Source organism: Macrotis lagotis, chromosome 2 (assembly GCF_037893015.1).
Source record: "Macrotis lagotis isolate mMagLag1 chromosome 2, bilby.v1.9.chrom.fasta, whole genome shotgun sequence".
NCBI classification, from domain to species: domain Eukaryota; kingdom Metazoa; phylum Chordata; class Mammalia; order Peramelemorphia; family Peramelidae; genus Macrotis; species Macrotis lagotis.
The window spans coordinates 274,633,106-274,656,703 of record NC_133659.1 but is presented as its reverse complement, the minus strand read 5'-3'; the positions used below and the strand labels follow the sequence as shown (position 1 = coordinate 274,656,703).

Genomic DNA, 23,598 nt, shown 5'->3' with positions numbered 1-23,598 from the left:
GGGTCCCTGGAGGTCAGTAAGTCTATCTCCAACCTGCTCTCCACTGTGGCTTCCATACATACATAAGCTGTAGGGGAGCTCTAACTAGCAGTAAGTTTTTCCTTACAAGCCAGTCTGCCTCTTTGCAACTTCTACGCAGGTTCCCCCCCTCCAGACTCTAGGTCCTCTCCCCTAGTAGCAGCCCTTCCACATGTGAAGCCTGCTCCTCTGCTCCACATGCTACCCAAGCGGCATTCCTCTCCTGAGGGGCTTCTGATCAGGACTCTCCCCCAACTTAATAAGCTCCAGCAGTTTTCCATGACTGGCAGAGACTGGGTCTAACCTTCTTCCAGCTTTCTCATTCTGCCCCATCGGCCCTGCCACTCTGCCCCCCCCCCCATGCCTACAAACAGGACCCAAGGCCAGGAACAGTCTCTCTCCCAACCTTGGCCTCTCAGAACCTTCTTCTCTTTCAAAGGCCAGCTCAAAATGAGGCCCTAACCCTCCCAGTAGCAGGTGTCTCCCCTGCTCCTACCTATTATATCTTTCATTTTCTTGGTACATACATAATAAATACAAATACATCTAAGTGAGCTCTCTGAGGGCAGGGATTGTGTCTTTTTTGGTTTGGGATCTCCAGCTCCTAGGAGAGCACCAGAGTCAGTAGGAACTTCATAAATGATTAATTGATGATCTTGTTCCCAAGTCTTATCTTCTTAAAGCTAACCATTCCCAAGTTCCTTAACCAATCCACACATGGCAGGGTAAGACAATCTTCCATCATCTTAGTCATGCCTGTCTGGATGCTTTCTTGCTTATCAATGTTCTAAAAGGTGGCTCCAAGAATTGCATAGACCCCCACAGGTATGACAGGATTATCATCTCCTAGACTTAAATACTAGGCAGCACTGAACACAACTTAATGATATGGGAGGGATTTGGAAGTCCAAGTCACTGACTAATATTGATGCTAAATTTTGGCATATTTTTGAGTGGTATGGACTGGCATGGACTTCCATTTGGCATTTGCTGAAAACTATGGACACCTTCTCAAAGTCATGCTTTTAAATGCATAAAATATATGATACAAAAGAAATGATGCTAAAATAAAAATCACTAAAATACTGAAAGGCAAGTTGCAGACCCAAGGTCTGGTCAGAGGCTTCAAGGTGGCACAGGATCCACTGCCCAAGGCTTACAGTCAGGAAGCCAAGTCTGACTCATCCTGTTTGATCCTGATGCGGTCATCTGCCCTGTTTCAGCTTCTAATAAATGCTGGCTTCCTTCCTTCTTTCCTCTTCTAGCCTAACTCATCATTTGCTAGACCAAAACGACTGTTCAGAGTCAACAGGTGCCCGAGTCTCTGACCCCTCCATGCCATTTGATACCTGCTAACAATGATGCAAGGCCTCAGGGGACAAGGCAGTGTTCCTTTGATTCTCCCAAAGTCCTCTCACTTTACAGATAAAGTGGGGCTCAGGATAAGCCCTGCTTCCACTCCATGAGCACCCAAAGGGGCTTGCACCTCTCTTGCTCTTTCCCCACCTCCTCTCTCTAATCCCTGGTTCAGGTCTCCCCCACATACACCCATCCACAGCATGCATTTTAACATTCACCAAAATGAATCTTCAGTGTTTCTGGGTCCAAAATCTCCACCAGCTCCCTGATAAACAAAAATCTTTCTAGAGGGCAACTTCACAGTAGAACATGGACTGGGATTAAACAACAACATACTTACATCTGAAAAGGACAAGACTTAAAGGAACACTTTTTAAAAATGTTCATAATGTAATTTTATCTTCCTATTAATTTGCAAAGCACTTTTAGTTGTGTCCTCTTGAATAAAAAACAAAACAAAACAAAAAAACCACAAAACACAAATAACCCTAGGAACTTTTCAATTGTCTGAAATCCTTTCATTTCTTGCATCACACTGCCACCTGTTAGCCTATCACTAAATTACAAATTACAGTCTGTCTTCAAGACCAACCAACCAACCAAACATCATTCTTCTAAGCCACTTTTGAAATAAATGTCTTGATTATGTTTTCCCCACAACAAACTTAAAGACCCTTAAAATTATCATTATCATAACAAAGAATGGAAACTTAAAAGAATAAATCCAAATATATCAAATAAAAGAATTGAAGCTAAAAACGTGACAAATCACTAGAGAATCTCTAAGTCCAAAGGAAGCAGGACTAGAGCCTTGGCAAGTTTTTCTGCTCTTTGGAGTAGCATGTATATTCAGTTTAAGAATTTGTTCTTCTGTCACATATGAAAAGCACTAACATAAGTGTGATCATTGAACCAATAAAGACTAAAATAAATATGCACTGTTTTTTCCAGAACTTTTCTCCTACTTCTCCAATTCTATCAAAATAGTCATATAACTTAAATTAAAAAAAAGTCTGGGGATTTTTAAAAATCTGGTTAATTACATTGAAAGGTAAATATACTTCTTATGTATAGGATCTAACTAAACTAATAATTATTACTTAAAATTAACATTTTTAATAAGGTTTCTACTGTAGTAAATCTAATTTTGTCATGGGTATATGATCTATAATGCTTACAACTGTTTTTATAAATAGATTAACTAAAAGCAACCACCAAATCATTTAAAATGCAATTTGAAAAAAATCTGTTTAAAAGAAAAAGTTAAAAAGAACAAATTAATTGTAAATAATACGTGTACCTTAAATACCGTACATTTTACATATTCATGAGTCAACACAACTAAAATTTCTTCCACCTTCAGTAAGTGTGGAAATGGCCCCTTTCCTAAAGAATCTCCAGTACCTTTTTCTTTTAGAATTCATTTTCTTTTCTACGCCATTACACTTTAACAATTTCTGGAACAGATATCAACTATACTATTTATTTAAAGTGGCAGGAATTAACTGCAATATCATAATTTTCTGCCCATTCAAGACTCTTCATTAAAATGATAAACTCTATTACCACAAAGACAATGGGAATTTTTTTTTCCCAGGAAACATAAAAACTATTGGTCTTTCCTTAAAAAAATCGCCTCCCATAGGGGTAGCTAGGTGGCGCAGTGGATAGAGCACTGGCCCTGGAGTCAGGAATACCCAAATTCAAATCCAGCCTCAGCCACTTAATAATTACGTAGCTGTGTGGCCTTGGGCAAGCCACTTAACCCCATTGCCTTGCAAAAAAAAAAAAAACCTAATAAAAAAAATTGCCTCCCTCTAAGTTCCTTGAAAATGTAAAATTGAGATAGTGATTGACTAGCTAATTTAATTTTACCTAATAGATCAGAAATGCTCTCTCAAGTTAAAATCTAAAGCCTTAAGAACAGAAATTTTTAACCTGAGATCCTTGAAGTTCCGAATTTTTAAAAATGCTGATAATTACTTCAATGCATTCATTTTCCTTTTATTTCATACAGTTATAAACAATATTCTAAGAAAGGGTTCACATGCTTCACCAGACTGCCAAAGGGAGTCTCCTACACCTTCAACATTTTCTCAACTCACTGCAGCCCACCTTCCTCTAAACTCCTGGAAAAATATCATTATCTATGCATGTCATTTGGCCTCTCTCAGTCTCAGTTTCCTATTCTGTAAAATGGGAATAATAAAAATGCCAATTTAAAAAAAAATTGTGAAATTCAAATATAATATCAAGTAATTTATTTCAATTGCCTTCCTGCAATACAACTGATTCCTGTTTCTGACTTTTAAAATGAGATATCAGGTTAAAATTAACAAAAAACCTGGATGCAAAAAGATAATTACCCTCTTGTGAAATGCAACCTGAGGGTTGTGTGTAGCCTTTGGTGATAAAAGGAGGTATTGGGGTCAATCAAGAAGTCTTTCTTAATCATTAAATTTGTGGCAGGTTCTGTATATAAAAATACAAAAAATTAAACACTCTTATTCCCCAGAAGCTTACAGTCACAGTCTGGACAAGCTGTCCTTCCTGCCACTTCTCAGACTGCTCTAATCTGAACTGCTTAGCCTCTATTTAACGGAGATCCCGGATTATCAGCTAACATTTTTCCATGATCCTGATGCTTACTATTGCCTAAACTGCTTTACTCTTTCACTTGGTGGCTCCATGTGGCGTTTTGCCACATGTCGAGATGCCTCTACACCCACCCCAGTCCATTCCCCTTTACAGGTCACAAAAATGATCTCTGCCCCTGACTTCCTCCTGAATGCCCACACTTCTGACCACTGACTGCAGCATCCCATTTTTCTGGTGGGTGAAGCTGTGGATCCTCTACAAATAACGACTGCACTAAAAAACTATTCTGCAGGGAGAGACACCTAAACTGGACTAACTCAAACATGAGTTTGGAAGAATGTAAGGGGTGCAAGAATTCGAACATTTTTAAATCCATATGTCTAAACCTGCCAATAAAGATGCTAGAAACTTTTCTATTCATAGAACATCACTAACACAAAGACCTCAGGAAGTAGTCAACATTTCGATATCCTCTATTTACAAATACTCACCTGATTTAGTGTGTTTTCCCTCACCCGTTTCCAAGTCCCATCTCTGTATAAATACTGAGATGGGGATAAAAATTTAGCTCTATATTCAGTGTTTACTTTCCTAGTACAAAGAAAACATGAGTAAATAAATTTTTTCTAAAAACAAGTCTAAAAAAATCATAATATTTTTGTTCCAAAATATATGTTCAAACCTTTGATATTTATGTGGAGAAATTTTGTCATTTGGTTCCATTTCTGCTTCTCTCTGTTTTGAATTTTCTGTTTTACTACACTGAAATGGAATAATTTAAATAGTGTTAGTTTTTAAAATATATTGGAAAATGCTGAAATTTTATAATGCTAGATTTTATATCACAATATTTCTACAGGAAGAAAATAGATTTAGCTTGTTTTATTCATTCAAGAATTAAAGCTAAATACCAACATCAAACAGAACTGAAGTGAATTATTATATGAGGTAGTTAAACCATCCTGGTCTGGGATAAGTGTAGATCCAGACCTAGCATCATTTTATGACACAGTAAAGATTTTGAACACAATTTTATGGGTTTGTTTTTTCTTTTTTAAATAACACCTAACAGCTTACTACTATGCAATTCTATTTTGTTACATATCTTAAAGCGCTGCTGCTTTCACCCTGATATTCTGAATATTTATCTGCATGACCATTTTATAGTACCATGTACTAGATAAAGGCATGAAGGAGAAACAAGCAGGATCATTCAGTAAATGTTATTCCCTTCTTACTCTGAAAAAGAAACAAATAATACATTTCTTCTCTTCTCACCAAGTATTAATTAATAGCAAACCAGCCCTCTGCTACAAAAAAACCCCAAAATTGGTAATAATTTAAAGTAAGATTAACAAGTTGCTTTAATTTTATTTCAGTTATTCATCTTCTATGGAAAAGAATACATATGTATGTATATATCATACATGTATATTTATATCCATATATATATATATATATATATATATATATATATGTATATTATACTTTTAAGACTTGAAAAAATGTTATTTGAACCACCATGAAAATTACATAAAAAATTATGGCTTGTTAAACTTAGTCAGATATCTCATTAGATCAGCAAAGTCTCAAGGCAGAGTCTATTGAAAAGCACATACAACTTTCCTACCATCAACATTTCAGGCCATTCCCTTAAGTCATGGCATCCAGAATCAGCTTCAAGAGGTTTGGTCAGAAACAAAAACCACATTGTGCTCATCAACCTAAATTCCTAGTTTCCAAAATGCCTTTAGATTGCTTAAATAAGATTAAGATAAAGGACATTTTTTTTTAGGTTTTTGCAAGGCAAATGGGGTTAAGTGGCTTGCCCAAGGCCACAGGGCTAGGCAATTATTAAGTGTCTGAGGCCAGATTTGAATCCAGGTACTCCTGACTCCAGGGCTGGTGCTTTATCCACTGCACCACCTAGCCACCTGGATAAAGGACATTCTTAAAAAGGAAAAGAAGAGGAGCGGCTAGGTGGCCCTGGAGTCAGGAGTACCTGAGTTCAAATCTGGCCTCGGACACTTAATTACCTAACTGTGTGCCCTTGGGTAAGCCACTTAACCCCATTGCCTTACAAAACAAACAAAAAAGGGAAATGAAAGATATTATGAGGACAATTTGCCAGCTTCTCCTTTGGGAAGGCAGAGCTTTGAAGAGAATATCTATGCCTGTCTCAAAGAATATCAGCTGATCACCTCTTCTTCTCAGCCTCTTCCAAAGTTCTCTTCCTAAGTCATTTTCCAGCTATCAACACAGCCTTTGTGTTACCACTGTGGTGTTTAGGACCAGTGTCCTACAGATGTCCAGGGAGATTTTAAGGGTAAAACATGTTTCAACTTCTTTTAATATGACTCTATGATTTATAAATTTGAGTCCGGCCTCTTTTGAATATATTTATATACCCTATTATTATATTAGATTTCAAGGCAGCCTATCATGGTAAATAATGAACTGGCCACAGATCTGAATTTAAGTTCTATACCTGACACATACTAAATAGCAGTCCCCCCAGATAACTCTAAGACTAAAACGTACAGAACAATATAGTATTCGCACTGGTAGTTACCTGACTGGAAGTTAGTTCCCTATACCACTTTATAGGCCTAGCACCCCCCCAAAAAAAAACCCCCAAATAGTTATTGAATTATAAGTCTCAGAAATAAGCTATCATGACCTTTAGAAAGGAGAGCAAGAGGTAGGGATTGGTGCAGAATTTTGGTAATTTCTGCCACACAGCACTGAGTCTGTCTGCTAGCCTCATTACCTGTAAAAGTAAAACACAGCAGAAAAATGGATAGAACAAGACCTTTAAAAGCAATAATCAGACACTTATCAGAAGAGGGAGCTCCAGTCTAGTTCTTCAGAAGCTTTTATCCCATGGTATAAAGAAGTTAAGAAGGAATAAAGGATATAAAAATTACAGAATACAATTTTAGGATGGAATGTAAGGGAAATAATAAATGGAGAATAAACTAAAGAAAAACATTTTAGAAAAAGGCATAGCAGATGACAGAGAAGACAGGACCAATAGTGCCCTGGAGGGTATGGCATAAATACAAAACCACCATCCATGAACTGAGGTTGAAAATATGAGTAAATAACTACGGGTTAAGAGAAGCCTAAAAGATAAGTCCAGAGGAAGAAATTAACTCTACAATGACTACAAACAGAATCTCAGAGGGGAAAAAACTGACCCAACCACAAGAATTAAAAGAGCAGTTTATCGAAAACAAATAATTGGAAACAAGCAAAGAGAGAATTTTTAAATCCTTGCAATTCCCTGAAAAACTATACAAAACAAAAATTGTATTTTAAAAAAATCCAGATTTATTAAAACTAGAGGGCATCTCATCAAAAAACCTTCAACTGAAAATATCTAAGAATGTAAAACCAAAATCCAGAGTTCAAGTACCAAGGAATCATAGCAAAAATTACATAAGATTTGAAAACAACAGAAAGGAGAGAAAATCTTAGGATAAAATATTTGAAAAGGCAAAGTTTAAGGATTATAATCTAAGAACAATAGTTAAAGAAAAGATATAATCTCAAAAAATGAAATGAGCAATCTTGATTATTTTTAAAAATTTTACATAAACAAAATCTATATAGCTTGAATTTTTTAAAAAATGAACTGGGGGAGGGCAGCTGGGTAGTGCAGTGGCAGTGGATAGAGCATAGGTCCTAGCAAGGAAGATCTTAGTTCAAATCTGACCTCAGATACTTGATACTTACTAGCTGTGTGATCTTGGGCAAGTCACTTCACCCCATGACCCCACCAAAACAAAAAAAATGAATCAAGAAAGATTATTTGCACCAAATTTTTATGATAAAGGTCTGATACTAAAAATACATAGGAACTTATATAAATAAGTATGAATAAGAGCCATTCCCTTACTGAAGAATGATCAAATGTTATCAATAATGATACAAAAAAGTCCCTCAAATCACTTATAAAAGAAATGTACAGTAATATAATTCTGAAGCTCCACCTCATATCCATTGGATTGGAAAAGATAACACAAAAAAGAAAATAATGATTGTTGGTGAGACTGCAAAAAAGCCAGGCAAACTAACATAACACCATGGTGCTGGAACTATGAAATAGAGTACCACCATTCTAGAAAGCACCAAAAAAGTCTTAACACCTAACATGTAAGACCAAAAAGTTACTGAACTGTGTACCTCCTTTGACACAGGAATAACAGTACCAGGCATCTCCCTCTGAAAGAGGCAAGAAAGAGGGAAAGGTCTGTACCAAAAATATTTAGGAGCAGAGCTTGTAAACCTAAAACTGGATTTAAGCCAAGTGCTCATTAATAATAAATGGATGAAAAAATTATAGATATGATATAATGTAAGAAACAATTGAAATAGCTCCTTCAAAAAGAAAGAAATGAATAAATAGATTCTGAAAAAACTATTAGGACTGTATGAACTTATCCAAAGTAAAATAAGTAGAACCAGGAGAACAATAAAACACTGGTCATAATGTAAAGGAAACAACTGTGAAAAAACTGAAGAAAAAACTGCAAGTATCAGTACTGATACCAAAAAAAAACTGATGTTGAAGCATGATCCTCATCTCCTGCTAGATAGGTAATTTCTGAAAGATGAAGAGTAAGATAATTTTCAGATCAAATTAATATTACATATGATTAATTTCAGTAATTATTCTTGTTTCAAGGGAGAGTTTTTCTTTTATTTTTTTTTTTTGGAGGGTAGCGATATAAAAAAAAAGGAAAGGAAAAAACCAAAAGAGCGTCGATGAATCATTTTAAAAGTATACAGAAAGGGGCATCTAGGTGAATAGAGCACTGACCCTGGAATCTGGAGGACCTGAATTCAAATCCAACCTCAGACACTTAATAATTGCCTAGCTGTGTGGCCTTGGGCAAGTCACTTAACCCCAGTGCCTTAAATAAAAACAAAAATAAAAAGTTTAAAAGTATACAGGAGAGCAGAAGAAAACTCAGAAGGAAACAAGGATAGCAATTTTGCAAGTATCATGATAAATTTGAAATATGCAAAAATAAAAAATCATAAGGGAAGAGTTAACTAAATTAAAAAGATATGTAGAAATGATAATAATAATAATAACAGAATAATAATAAATCTTCTCCCAAGAGCTAAACAAAACAACCTAAAGAAAAAGGAAGATTAGAGATGAAAGATGAGTCACGTCTTCCAAACATATTAAAGAAGAAAACATAATATAGTAATAAACTAAAATTTATCATATTTAAAGTCATGTTACATTATATACGTCTACATTAAATATATACTTTATAACACCATGTGGTACCTACATAAAAAGAGACTAGGTAAGGCACAGCAATATTAAAAATAAGTGTAACTAGTATTTCTTAAGCAGTTTCAATGAGTAAAATAAAATTGTAGAGGGGAAATAACCCTGACTTTGGAGCGAGATGTTGTTGTTCACTTATTTCATTTATATGTGACTCTAAGCAACTCCATTTTAAGCAAAAATACTGGCAAAAAAAATCTTGGCAAAGATACTGGAGTGGTTTGCCATTTCCTTCTGTAGTTCATTTTACAGATTTTACCGATGAGAACATGAGATGAACAAGGTGAGGTGACTTGCCTGGGTCACCCAGCTAGTCACTGTGTCTAAGGCCAGATTTGAACCCAGCAAGATAACCTGGCACACTAGCTGTACCGCCCCCATTGGATGACTTGAATTCAAATTCCACCCCTGAGGCTTACTACTTGTGTGACCATAAATCCTCCCTTGGCTTCAATTTCCTGTCTATGACTAGAGGGTCTTGGAGGTCCCTTCCAGCTCTAGATCTATGATCATATGATATGTTACTTATTTAGATGTCTGTTTCTCTGGTAAGCCCAGACATAAATGTTCTTCTAACTACTCTCCCGGGAGACTGGCCATATTTCCAAACACTCAATTCAATAGACATTTGTTAAATACATACAAAGCATGGTGGTATTTTAGGGAAACAAAGACAAAACCAAAAGGGTCCCTTCCCCTCAAGGAGCTTGTGTTACCAAACTGAGCTCTACTGCCTTCCAGGCATCTACTCACTGGTTTTTTTCCTTGGCCAAACTGTCCACCAGGCCTGAAGAGCAGCCCATTCAATCTCCTTCTGAGGGAGGCCTTTCCTAAGCCCCTAAGCACTGAGAGCCTGCCCCGACTCCTTGTACTGACTTACATGACTGAAGAATGCAAGCTTCTAAAAGGCAGGGAGGGCTTGGTTATCCTCTCTCACGAAATACTCTTTTAGGCACAGGGCTTGGGGATCTTGAGGAACAAATCTGAGATTTCTCTAGTTGAGGGCATTCTCAGGGAAGAGCTCCCTCTACCAGTACAAGTCAGCACTTGCAGCACAACTTAGGTCTTAGAGAATACAGACAACTAAACACAAAATAAAGAAAAATCTGTGAAGGAAGAAAGCACCGAAACTGTTGGTCGAAGATAAGGGAAAACCAAGAAAGGTTCTCCACATGGCAGATGATCTCTGAGCTGGGTCTGAAAGGAAGCTAGGGATTGAGAGAAGTAACTCAAATATTTGGTTGTTATGAACCCCAGGCTATTCTTAAATAGCTACATTTCTCCAATTCAAAAGAGAAGCATGGTCAGATCCATCAAAATGATGATGATGATGATGATGATAATACCTCTCATCATATCTTTTCCATTTCTATTATAATCTTTCTTAAGCTGACAAGAGTGATGATATACACATTATTTCAGGTAGAGACATAGTTACGTTTCTCTAAGGTTGGAATAATATTTCTCAATGAGTTACTGCTGCTATTCTAAAGAAAATACAAAATATATATACTGAGGCAATGCATATGCTTTACACTGAATGATATCTTGTCTGCTATACTTTGCACAAAAGAATGGAACAGCAATTTCTGTGACCATATTTTCTTTTCTTTATTTAAATTCTGTCTGTACTCATGGTTCCTAGAAAGGTAGGATAGGCTATTTTTTCCAGTAGATTAAGCCATCGTATATCCAATAAGAATAAGATACAGAAAATGGTAGTTAAAAGGAATAAGAAATGATAAATACCTTCTCAGGGGATTCAATTTCAGGATTTTCATTCTCTTTCAAATCATGCCCATATCTTCTCTCTTTATTTGGAGACAAACCTTTGAAATTTCTCTTGTATTCTGTTTCAGGGATAGTTACATCAACTTTGAATGGTGGAACAGATTTATTTTTACTAAAAAAAACCTTAAAATAAGAACAACAAAGTTATTTTTCCTAATTTCAAGGTTCAACTATTCAAAAATTAGATCTATAAGAATAGAAAATAAAATATAACCAAATGCTATGGCTAAAAAGAAACTTTAAAAATATAATTCATCCAACTCTTTTAATTTAAAAATGAGAAAAGTGAGGAAAAGAGAAGCAATACAACTTGTCTGAGGTTATCCAACTAGTTAATGGCAGCACCAGAAACTAGACCCAGGTCTTCTGACTCAGAATCTAACACTTTTCAGTACACTACAATGACTGAAGATAAAATTACAGCACACAAAATTGTATTTGATGTCCATTGTACTTCCATTCTCATGCCAAAAAGTTAAAACCCAAAGATCAACATGTGTTAATCCATCTGCTCTGTTCTCAGACTAATGCTTTATATTGTAATTCCTATTACAGACTGTTAGCACATCACAATAATGTGAAAAGATAATAAAATGGATTTGTTTGTTTTTTAATTCTCAATGATGAAGGGGTGAAAGGGGAGTTTTGTAACAAGGATACAAAAAAATCTCTTAACTGCAAAAATCCAATGACTTTTTTCAGGTCAATTCCTTAAAAAGGATTGTCTCTAATCCCATCCCACTCTCCAATTTATTTCTCCCTTCCCCCTCCTTACTCAACTTCTTAGCCTCTTAAAATTTGACTTCTTTCTGCACTACCCTACTGAAACCTATTTCTCTAAGGTTACCATTATCTCTTTTCATCTTTTCTCATTTCTCATCCTTTTTTTCACCTTCTTGTTTGATATGTTCAATACCCTTTTGCTCTTAAGAGCCTCTTTTTTCTTGGCTTCCATTACACAACTCTCTCCTATTTATCCTCCTTGTCTACTTTCTCAGTCTCCTTTGCTGAATCATCATGCATCTCCGTACTTTTCAGCTTGTACCCTCCAAATTCCTTTCCTGGACCATCCCCTCTTCACTCTCACTGGGGTTTCTTTATGCAGATGACTATCAAAATCACAAATTCAGCTCCAATCTCTCCAAGTCTTACCAAAAACTGTCTTTTGGTATAAGAAGGAGTTCTTAAAATAAATGTTTTTTATTTGATTGATTGTGCACATCTTCGCCTGACCTTAATATCCCATTGGCATCTCAATCTCAATAGGTCCAGCAGGAGTTACTCTTAGCCCTTCCCTTCACTCTCAGCTCTGGTCTATCAGATCTCTCTCCTCATTGGCTCTTAGATTCCATCCTCTTCTCTCCAAGTGCTCCACCACTCCCCACACATGGAGCCTCCTCATGGCCTACTGGACAAGGTTCCTAACTGGTTTTCTCCTAGCTCCCTCTCTCCACTCCACCCTCCACATAGCAGGACTCTTCACAATCTGGTCGAAGACTATCTTCTCAGAGTGCCTCAATTGCCCATCCTGTCCTCATCCACTGTACCCCCAGGAAACCAGCCTATAACACCTCCCCTGTCCTAGCTCCTTTCAAGGTACAGGCTGACAGCCACCTCCATGAAGCTCTCCCCAGTTGCTAGTATTCTACCAGAAATTATCTATACACATACTCACACATATACATGTAAACATATATACATACAAACACACATGCCTCACTGACTTATCTGTAATGTTTTAATGGATCTGGAGTCAGGAAGACCTGAGTTCAAATCTAACATGATGCACTAGCAATGTAATCCTGGGCAAGTCATTTCAATTTCACCCTGTTTGGCTCAGACCCTCACCTGTAAAATGAGCTGGAGAAAGACAAGGCAAACCACTCCAGTCTCTTTGCCTACAACACCCCACAGAGTTCGACATGACTAAACAACAACAAAATTAGGGCAGCTAGATGGCCCAGTGGATAGTACTGGAGTAGAATCAGGAAGATCTAAGTTCAAATCTGGCCTGAAAGACCCTAAGCAAGTCACTTATCCCTGTTTGTCTCAGTGTCCTCATTTGTAAAATGAGTTAGAAAAAGAAATGGCCATTTCTAGTTTATGACCAGTGACTAGTAACAACAAACAATCATACTTTATCTATCTCCCCAGTTGAATACAGAGTCCTAGCACAGGACTCTGACTGGGTGCTTATTGATAACTAATTCCCCCAAAACTGACCTTCCACTTAACTTTTCTACCTCTCTTCAGGATACCACCCCCTATGAATCACCCAAACATGTTTGTAGTCCTCCTCTAAATCCAATCACTTGCTCAGTGTTATTGATTTTATTCCTCTCTTTCACCTCCAATCCCCTCTTTCTACTCACCTGCTGGCCAGTCTCTCTACCTCATGCCTGGAATATTACAAGAACCTCCCCACTGGTCTCTCCACTTCTAACCTCCCCTTTCAAGCTCTACTGTAAAAGATCCAGACCTCCCTCACTTAAATCCAACTCATAAGCATGTCATGGTATTACTCCCTGATGTCAAGCTCTCTTCAAGAGCAAAGGACATCTTCAACAACAAAAAAGTCTAACCATGTCACTACTGGGCTCAAAAGTCTTCAGCCACTCTCCCACTCCCACACTCTAGCTTAAAGTGCTGACTCCAAACTATGCTTCCAGAATTTTTTTTTTATTCACCTCCCCAGCTCATTCCCATCACCTCCCCTTCTTATACTCTATCTTCAGGTCAAATTGATCTACTAACTTTCCCCTGGAGGTCAACATTACCACAACAGTTCAACAAAAGCACTCCATGAAACCATCTGTGATGTGTATTTGTACCCAGGTAAATGAATCCATCTGATCCCCAAGCACTTTGCCACTGTATCCCCAATACAGAAGACAGTCTAATGAATACCTTAATTTAACAACTATCTATTAAACTGAACTTCAGTGCACTAACTCCTTCTGAAGATGAGAGTAAAAGAAACAAAATTTTAGACAGAAAACAGAAAAGTCATGTCTGACACAGGGTCAATCCACAGCAAATGAAAATGAGCTGTGATAAATATTAGCTACTTAAAAGGTTGTTGCTACAAGGTCAAGGAATTCTGATAGCTTAAAATTGTAAAGGACCTTTGGAAGACAAAAGAAATAGGTTCATTGAGTTACAGTGATGGGCCATTTTACATTGCTAGGCATTGGACAAGTCATCTAATTCAGTCCCATCATAAGAAGAAACTGAGGCCCAGTGAGATGAACTTTAAGCCTCCTTCTAGCTCTCATAATACAATGAGTCTGAATTTAATGAGAAAATTCAGTCTAAAAGTTTTGAACTCTGGATTCCTGGATTTCAGGTTCTTTCAACCATAATATTAATTTAATTAAAAAGTTAACTTATATAAGCTTTGTACTTTTTACTTTATTCTTAGATTTTTTCCCATTTCCTGCAACAGTATTTTAAACACTGTAGCAGTGCTTATTTAATAAATCATTATTTGTTTACTTACATTCAATAAGGAAAAATACTTATATCTGAAAGGTGAACATCTCTTATCATTTGTTTAATTTTTATCTTACACTAAAACAATTTATAATCGGCAAGAAAAAACTTCATTTTCATATTTGTCTTTACCCTTGAATAAACAAGTCCCGAATGTTTAAGTTCAATATATAAAGATGGAGATTTTATTATTTGTTTATACTTCCTAAACATTATTGCTTGATTAAATATAAAATGTATTGATTTGGTACTTTATAATCCCAGGGAATTTCTTAACTAAAGGTACCACAGTTAGTCAGACACACTGAAATAATAACAACAACAAACAATCATACTTGATCTATGTTGTTTAACTTATAAACTTGTATAAGACATCTTTTCAGAGACAGGTTTTTGGTATAATAGAATTTATTTAGAAATTCACTTTTGAGCTTCTTGCATACAGCTTTCCTATATATATATGTATATGTATATATATATATATATATAAAATATATACATATATACAGAATTCAGAAACTGATATGGCTTCAAATGAAAATACCAAATTTTCATCCCCCAAAATTTATTTAAATCCTTCTTTAATGAAAGGGTTAAAATTAATACCTAAGACACTTTGTTCATTCTAAGGAAACAACATTGACAACCCAATTCTTTCATCTGCATATAAGCCCACTGAAGTAACCCCCAGATTTATGACACAGATTTCATCTCTTAAGGAACACAATTCACCTGAAATAATAAGATCTTAGAGACCAAAGAGAAGCAAACCTTTCATTTTCTAATTCTCATGTAAGACTTCTAATCTTGTTAACAGATTTAATCTACTAGGTCCTCTGTGAGTAGATTTTAAAAAAGTAAAGGTATGCCTGTTATCAGTTCAGGAGAGCTATATCTAAGTTAATTTTTTTTTGCATTGGAGAATTATGACTAAAATAACAAACTAATACTTATAAATCCACAACAGCTTATAACAGACAAGATCATTGCTTTAGGCATAATTAACAGTATATCTCATTCCACTCCTAATTCATGGGGGTTTTAAAGGGGGGGGGGTGCATATGAGGTCTGAGTAGATTTACAAAGTAAAGGAGAAAAAAATTAAATCTCTGGGGAAATTTGAAGTAATATTAAGGAACCCAATTCAGCAATTTAAAGAAAATTTTAAGCAAAATTTTCACTTTCCTAGATTCTACTTCTTTCATACATCAGTTTAATTTCTTTAAGATCTTGGTCCCATGTTAGCATGCAATGTAAAAAGTTACCAAATACTGTCAAACCCATCCTTCAAGCTACCTGATCAGCTGCAAGAATTGGGGAATTCTCCTTTGGGGTCTTCCATACAAATTGTCTTTGATATTCAGAATTTCTGAGGGAATGATAGGTGGGAGCAACAGGCAATCCTGCTTTCCTCCGTAGAATCCTGTCCAACTGCTTAAAAAAAATTTATTTTAATGTTTTTACACAAGTTTTCTTTTAATTTCCATCATTGATGAAATTCTTATTTAAATCAATTCTTAATTTCTCCTTAAAGCTATTAAGGTTTTTCAAATCCAAATAGTCCAAAACATTTAATAATGACATTCTTAAATATTATGCTAGTGTTTTAGTTATGATTGTCTTATCCACACGCCATCAGAGCTGTCATTATTTGCTCAGTCACTGCCACAGACACTGTCCCCTGCCCACCAAGCTTCCCCCATCACCTTTCTGGAATCCCTTCTCCTTGTCTGCTTTCTCTAAGGGGCCACAGGTTCTTCTCTAACACTATTTAGTGTCTTCTGTTGTCCCCATCAGCTGCAGACAAGAAACTGGGAAGGAGAACTCGAACAGGCAAAGGAACCTAGGAGAGGATGATATTCCTACAAGAGCTGCTACAAACCCTTATGTGTGTGACAACCACCCAGCTTTGGCAGGAGAAAGTAAGGCTGGCAATAATACTTGGGACATCCAGCCAGGCCTCTCCTCCTTCCTCTTAGGATTTTTGTCAATCATGATTTTGTTTTGAGTTCCTGTTGGTCCATGATAAGAAAACTGAAAAGGGATTATTGAGAGGTCAACCCTTAAAGAACAGATCAAAGTACCTGGATTCACCACCCACAGAGAAAGGCTCCTCCTTCTGCCTTCATTTGATCTCTCTCTCTCAGGATTCAGATACTAATAAACAGTGAATAAAATCCAGAGGTAGATCATCCACTGTTCTGTATCACTAACACTGTTTCCAAAGTGTATGTGGAATCAAGGTTTAAAAATGGTCCCTAACTAAGGTAAAGTCCAGCTTTTAATACCAATTCCTTCAATTATAACACCAGAGGGGAGCCTCAGTGAGCATTAACACACACACACACACACACACACACACACACACACACACACACACACAGACACACGAGTTTTAGGTATGTATGCTAGTACTACTAGAACTGCTATAAAACAGATTTTTTTTTCTTCTACCTTCCAGAAAAACTCATTGAAAATTCTTACCTGGTTGTGGACATTTTCTGAAAGAACTTGGGTAGACTTTTGGGTTTCTGTTTTTTCATTCATGGGTGTAGGATCTGAAATTACTTCCTTATCATCATCCACAGGGTCAACAGCTTCAACTTGTGAGTCAACAGAGTTTGAACGAACCCTCTTGAGCACTCTAGGAGCCTCAGGGGTTAAAATTCTTCCTTCCTTCAAGTCATCTTTTTCCTGCAATTCTGTCCCTTTGGGGACTTCAAGTTCTGGTAATACAACCAACTCATTCTCAGAGGCATCTTCTGACTTCCACTCAAGGTATTTGGGAATTTCTGTGTCATAATAAGGAACTCTTTTCTTTGAGATAAAACTTGGTTCTTTTGTGATTCCTATAAAAGAGTTAATAATAAGACTACTTAGGTGGTTCTCATTTCCTAACAGTGGTTCTAATGATATAAAGACACAAATTTGTATAAAACAGAGAAATTAAGTTAAAATGCATCAGCTTACTTGAATTTTAAAGAGTCTTTAAGAAAACTAAATAAGGATTTTTTCAAAATAACAAATAGCCTAAAAATTTTTAGTTTACGAGTCTTTTTTTTTTTAGGTTTCTTTTTTTGCAGCTTGCCCAAGGCCACACAACTAGTTAATTATTAAGTGTTTGAGACCGAATTTGAACCCAGGTACTCCTGACTCCAGGGCCAGTGCTTTATCCACTGCGCCACCTAGCCGCCCCACAAGTCTTCTTAGGGGAAAAAAAAAAAATTAGTCATGCTGTCCTAGTCAGTTGTGATTGGAAGCAAGGTTATGACACCATATTCTTGGCAAGTCAAGGAGGACCTGTTGCCACAGTTCCTAATTTTTTTCCTGGTTATTTAATAAAAACAACTGATTCTGGTGCTATTCAAATTTGAACCTTTTCAAAAGGCTTACTTATACAGACTAGGCAGAGGAAAAGTGACTATTACAAGATGAGAAAAGATTCCCAAAAAAGATTCTACATTAGCTTTGATGTCCAGGGAACTAAGAAAACTATCCTTGAAAAACTGACACTATAGTAGCGAATTCTGTCTGACAAATCTATTTTAATTGAACAAACTTTTTTTTAGACAAATGGAATTTACAGATTGGTAATCTTAGTCAAAAAACAAACCAAAGTTGTCCAAAACTGGGGAAAGTTCATTAGTTATAAAGAAAATTGTATTGTGTTGAAAAAGTTCATACATAGATCATTATCTCTTGCAGGAGTCAAAATCATCTAAGTCTGATATGACCCCTTAAGTTTAAAATTAGGAAAACTGGAATAGAGATTAAATGATTTACCCAAAAGCATATAGGATGTAATTCCAAATTCTCTGTTTTCAAGTAATCAAGAAGTGAAAGAAGAGAGGACAGAAACATGATGATGAATAAGATAGGTAGCCTGGGTAGTGCCTGTTATTCCTTCTAAGTGACCATATAAAATAGGATGTAAGACCAAAAGTCTGTCTCCGCATCCTCTGTTTACTGCACCCACTAATAATCCTGGATCTAGAGGCAGAAGACCCCCTCAGGAATGATGGCTCTGCTCCATACCACCCACACACCCTTAGGCATGTACCCAAGCACTGGTTTCCATAAGTCACAGAGCCAACTCCTGTTTCTCCACCTGTAAAAGGAAGGATGTAGACTGCAAGATTTCTTAGATGCTTCCCAGCTCAGATCCTAGGTAAAGTTAAGGCACATCAGTGATTTATGTTTCTGAGAGGGGGCAGCTCCTTCTGGCAAGAGAGGAACACCAAGGGAGTTTTTCCAAGTCTCATCAGGCAACATGTAGAGAAAAGGGAGCTTGTTCTTACCTTTCAACACTGTAGAGTCTTGGTAAATGCAAAATATTAACAAGAAAACTGGCAGAAAAGGTAAGAACAAAGAGTTCCATAAATATATCTTGAGATTTTATTTGGCATTTTTCGCCTCCCTTTCTCCAGACTTCTGGATCCTTAAAGGGTTGCAGGTTCTCACACTGCCCAAGCTCCCTCTATAAGTCTCCCCTCCCACAATATTACCATCATTCCAAATTATCTATTCCTTCTCTATACCCTCTTCTACCTGTTTCCTCATGGGGTCATCTCACTTCAAGAAGGAAATCTGATCAAACTAACTGAGCCGAAAGGTGTAGATTATAAATAGCATCTCCCCTTACCACCCCAGCTAAAATTAGCATTTTCAGGACATTTATTGGACTTGACAATTTACCAGACTCCAACTGGTAAAATTTCCAGCATCTGAATAAGTAACAATTATCAAAGTCATACACTGAGATTCATACTGCTAACATGTAAATCTGAGGTCCTCAAAGTTTGCCTGTAGAAAAAGTTCAAGCAGGGCTGACATGATAACAAGAGGAAAGGCTTTAAGTTTTGGCACCAAAAAGAACTGGGTGTTTCATAACTGAGATAAACAACAAGTTCAAAAAGGCTGTCCAGAACTACTTGGACCATCAATCAAGGCATAGAGGAGTTACCATTTGCTTTCATCATCACATAGCTTTTGAAGTATTTATTGATTATTTGTTTGTTTTGGTTTTTTTGTGAGGCAATGGAGTTCAGTGACTAGTCCAACGTCACACAGCTAGTGAAAGTTAAGGAGGTTACATTTGAACTCGGGTCCTCCTGACTCCTGGGCCAGTGCTCTATCCACTGCCACCACCAAGTTACCCCACTTCTGAAGTATTTAAGAAGAACTCACAAGAGAACAGCCTAATTCTGAGCAAGCACAGTCAGAAGTCCAGATACCTAGCTGCCCCTGGTTAGTGATGGAGGCACTCTTCTTCCCAACCCCGAGATGATTCCAGAAATCCTCTCTGACCTCAACTTGTTAAAAGTCCTCCTTTTTCCCAATTCCTGTCCTGTTACTCCAGGACCAAGAGCACCCAAGAAGACTATCCCAGCATGGCGAGGTCTTATCTGACTTAGAGAAGGGATGACATACAGGAGCAGAGGGAGGGTCTGAGGAGACAGGGGATAAATACAGTGGACCCTCCCACTAAACCCCGGTTCGACTCTGTTCCCCACAGCCTTAACTTCAGAGCTACTCATGAGGTGATGTCAACTGATAGCAACTTGCAAAAATTACACAAAACTGGCTGGAGTACAAGTCAAAATCCACCATCTACTCTGCCCTGCAGACTTTCACATGCCTCTTTGTTGGATAGTGTTCTGATGTTTATAAGTCAATGTGGTTTAAATTAATGTCAAATATATCAAGTTCACAAATGTCCACCAGGATAACCATAAGAAGTCTGGGAAGACCTCACAATTTATAAAATGCAAAGCCAAACTGAATTATGATTTTGACCAGCAAGGAAAAAAAATTAGCACAAATTCTAATAGCCATCAACTTCCAAAACTTACCAATTTGATCTGATCGAAGTCCAGCCCATGGACACTTTTGACTTTCTAGAGAATTACTTAACTCTGAGAGATGTGATTTTTTCCACAGAAAATTTCTCTGGTATTCACTCTGACCCTATAAAACACAAATATGTATAGTAGTATTTTTGAACCTTTAAAAAATTTTCAAAATTCATGATTAGTAATCAAATACAAAAGATCTCCCTGTGATAACTGGGGGACAAGAAATTAAAATGCATTCCTTCATGGTAGGTTATCATTACCATGAAAAGATTCTTACTTACTAATTCAAATTCTGGCTGTGGTACACTCTTCTATGGGAAGCCTTTCTTGAGTTCCATATTCATTATTGTTCAAATTATCTTCATTTTACCTTTCTGTTTACACGTACATCCCTCAATAGAAAGCAAGCTCTTTGAGGGTATATTTGGCCTTTTTTTGTCTTTCAATCTTCATCTTTACTATTCTTGTTAAATTGAATTAATACTTGTTAAAGTATTCTCTGGATGACAGGCTCTATGTAATATAAGTTGCAACAGAATAAAGACTGAGAACCCCGAGTACACACTTACCTAACCAGAAGGCCTGTCAGGTAATGTGAAAGACAGTCACTTTTTCATTGGTTGAGTTTTAAAGAGCAAATGATTCCAAGAGCTAATCTAGTACTTCACCCAAACTCTAAAATGCATAAGAAATTGTGATTCTCAATCAGAATCTCCATTTCTTAAAAGAATGAAAATGCGGAGGATCATTGAATTAGAGCTGGAAAAGATCACACACAGACTCTGGGACTATCTGGTCCAATTTCATTTTACTGATGAGGATACAGAGATCTAGAGATGTGAACTTGATTGCCCAAAGTCTTGCACTAAAGTGGAAGAACAAGTATTAAGAGTTTAGAACCTCTGAGTTCAAATGCAGCACTGCCTCCAAAATATCAGGCAGCTGCCTATGGTGCTTTCAAAAGTTTTGGTAAGCTGCTTAGTAAATAAAAGAAACCAATTTCATCAATTGAGATATCAAATGATAAATAATAACTGCTAGAAGTCATATAGTGCAATTAATATTTACCAAGCATTTCATACATCCACACACACTGCCAATTTGTTCATTCACATACAAGTTATCCCAATAGTCTTCCTGCAATCATAACTTTTAATAGCTATTAAACTACTTTTTTTCAAAATTTAAATTGCACTAAGACTTTGGGGACATATTCTCTTAAATACACACATATTATCTATTAATATATACATACACACAAATACAATTAGGAGGCAGAGTGCATAGAAGAGTTCACTGGTGGACATCTGTATATATATTTATATATATATATATATATATATATATACATATATATATATATATGTTTGTATGTATCCATAAACCTTATACATATATAAACATAAAATGGGCATAGTGTATAAAGGATTGCATTAAGTCTTTTGGAACATCCGTTGTATATGTGTATGTATCCACATGTATATATTACAGATATGTGTGTGTGTGCATGGTGTGTAAAAATACACAAAGTCATGTGAGTGCACTAAGACTTTTGGGACACTATACATATATGTCTATGCAAATGTGTAAGTTCATATACATACATATGTATATGTCAGTGCCTAGATGCATGCATACACATACAAAGAAACACAAATATAGTCAAGTGGCACCGTGCATAGAGAGCACAGGACTTAGTTCCTGTCTTGGACACATACTAGCTGTATGACCCTGGGCAAGTCACTTCACTTCTATCTGCCTCGGTTTCTCCACTTATAAAAAAAGGGGTAATGACAGCACGGCACCTTCCAGAGGTGTCCTGGGAATCAAAGAAGATAATTGCCTGGCATAGAGTAATTACTATATAAATGTTAGTTGCTTTTATCATTATCATTATTATTGAATGAGATACATGAAGCTCTTTATAAAGCATAAAGTACTATATAAATGGTGCCAATATCATTATTATTGAGATAAAGCTCTCTGCAAAGCATAAAACACACATAAATAGTAACATTATCATTATGAATTGAGATACATAAAGCTCTTTGTAAACCATGAAATACTGTGTAAATGGTTGCTGTTTGATTATCGTTATCATTATATCATCATCATCATTATTATTACTATTATTATTATTATTATGAGCAGCCTCAGACAGAGCATCAAGTCCGGGGATCAGGAAGGCTCATTCTCCTGAGGTCAAACTCAGCCTCAGGTACTTGCGGCTGTGTGACCCTGGGTGGGTCACTGTGCCCTGCCTGCCTCAGTTTCCTCGTCTGTAAAATGAAGCGGAAGAGGAAATGCCCAACCACTGCCGTGTCTCTGCTCGTTATTACAGTCATGACCACGGGGGTCGCGCAGGCGCAGTCTCAAGCCCAAGTGGCTTTCACGTCCGCCAGCTTTGGGGACCCCCTTCTCAGAAGCGCTGATTGAGGAACCCTCCCCCTCCCCGCCCCCCAACACCAGACTCGAGAAGCATCGAAGCTGGAGTGGTCGAGGCGAAAGGTCCCCCGCTCCCCAGGCCGCGCCCGGCGGGACCCCCGAGCCCGGCCGGCGCGCTCACGAGCGGCCCGCGCCGCGCAGGCCCGGCCGTCCCCTCCGCGGGGCCTCGCTTTCCTCGTCTGTAAAACGGGGCGCCGGGCCTCCGGGCCACGCCGCCCCCCGCCCCCCGGGCTCACCCGGAAGCGCACGGGCATGTCTCGGCCGCCCCCGCCGCCGGGCCGCCGCCGCCCTCCTGTCGCCGCGGTTAACGGGACAAGAGCCCAGTGGGCGGGGCCCCGGGGCGTCCCGCTCCGGCGTCCCCAGCGACGCGCCGGCGCAGCGCGCTCCGACCCGCCCTTACATGGCGGGGTGCCCCGCCCCCTCGGGCCTCGCAGCCAATAGCCGGGCGCGCCTTCCCGGCTCGGCGCCCCGCCCCCTCGGGCCTCGCAACCATTAGCCGGGACCGCCTTCCCGGCTCGGCGCCCCGCCCCCTCGGGCCTCGCAGCCAATAGCAGGGCGCGCCTTCCCGGCCGGGCGGGGCATTCGGCCACCGGAGGCTCCGGAGGGCCGGAGCTCCGAGGAGGTCAGGGGGCGGGCCTCGGGCCCCGCCCTTACTCACGCGAATGGGCGGAGCCAGCGGGAGAGGCGGCTCCCGCCGGAGCTGTAAGCCGCCTGAGTCCAAGGCTTCGG

The 23,598-nt window shown here is 38.0% G+C and overlaps 1 protein-coding gene across 6 annotated transcripts in view; it reads right to left on the bottom strand.

Annotated features, from left to right (window-relative positions):
- MDM1 (Mdm1 nuclear protein) overlaps nucleotides 1-23,255 on the bottom strand; it is a 32,424-nt gene extending 9,169 nt beyond the window's left edge. For 2 of the 6 annotated variants that reach the window (XM_074226189.1, XM_074226191.1), the window contains exons 1-7: nucleotides 23,106-23,254; nucleotides 20,422-20,536; nucleotides 17,054-17,418; nucleotides 15,866-16,003; nucleotides 11,036-11,200; nucleotides 4,658-4,737; nucleotides 4,467-4,566 (exon numbers count right to left, since the gene is read on the bottom strand). In XM_074226189.1, the coding sequence (XP_074082290.1) occupies nucleotides 4,467-4,566; nucleotides 4,658-4,737; nucleotides 11,036-11,200; nucleotides 15,866-16,003; nucleotides 17,054-17,418; nucleotides 20,422-20,536; nucleotides 23,106-23,123 (981 nt within the window). In that variant the 5' untranslated portion in view covers nucleotides 23,124-23,254. Of the gene's footprint in view, nucleotides 1-4,466; nucleotides 4,567-4,657; nucleotides 4,738-11,035; nucleotides 11,201-15,865; nucleotides 16,004-17,053; nucleotides 17,419-20,421; nucleotides 20,537-23,105 lie in introns of all 6 variants that reach the window. The other 4 variants (XM_074226190.1, XM_074226192.1, XM_074226194.1 and 1 more) reach the window with 3 other exon arrangements.
- Between the last annotated feature and the right edge of the window lie 343 nt (nucleotides 23,256-23,598).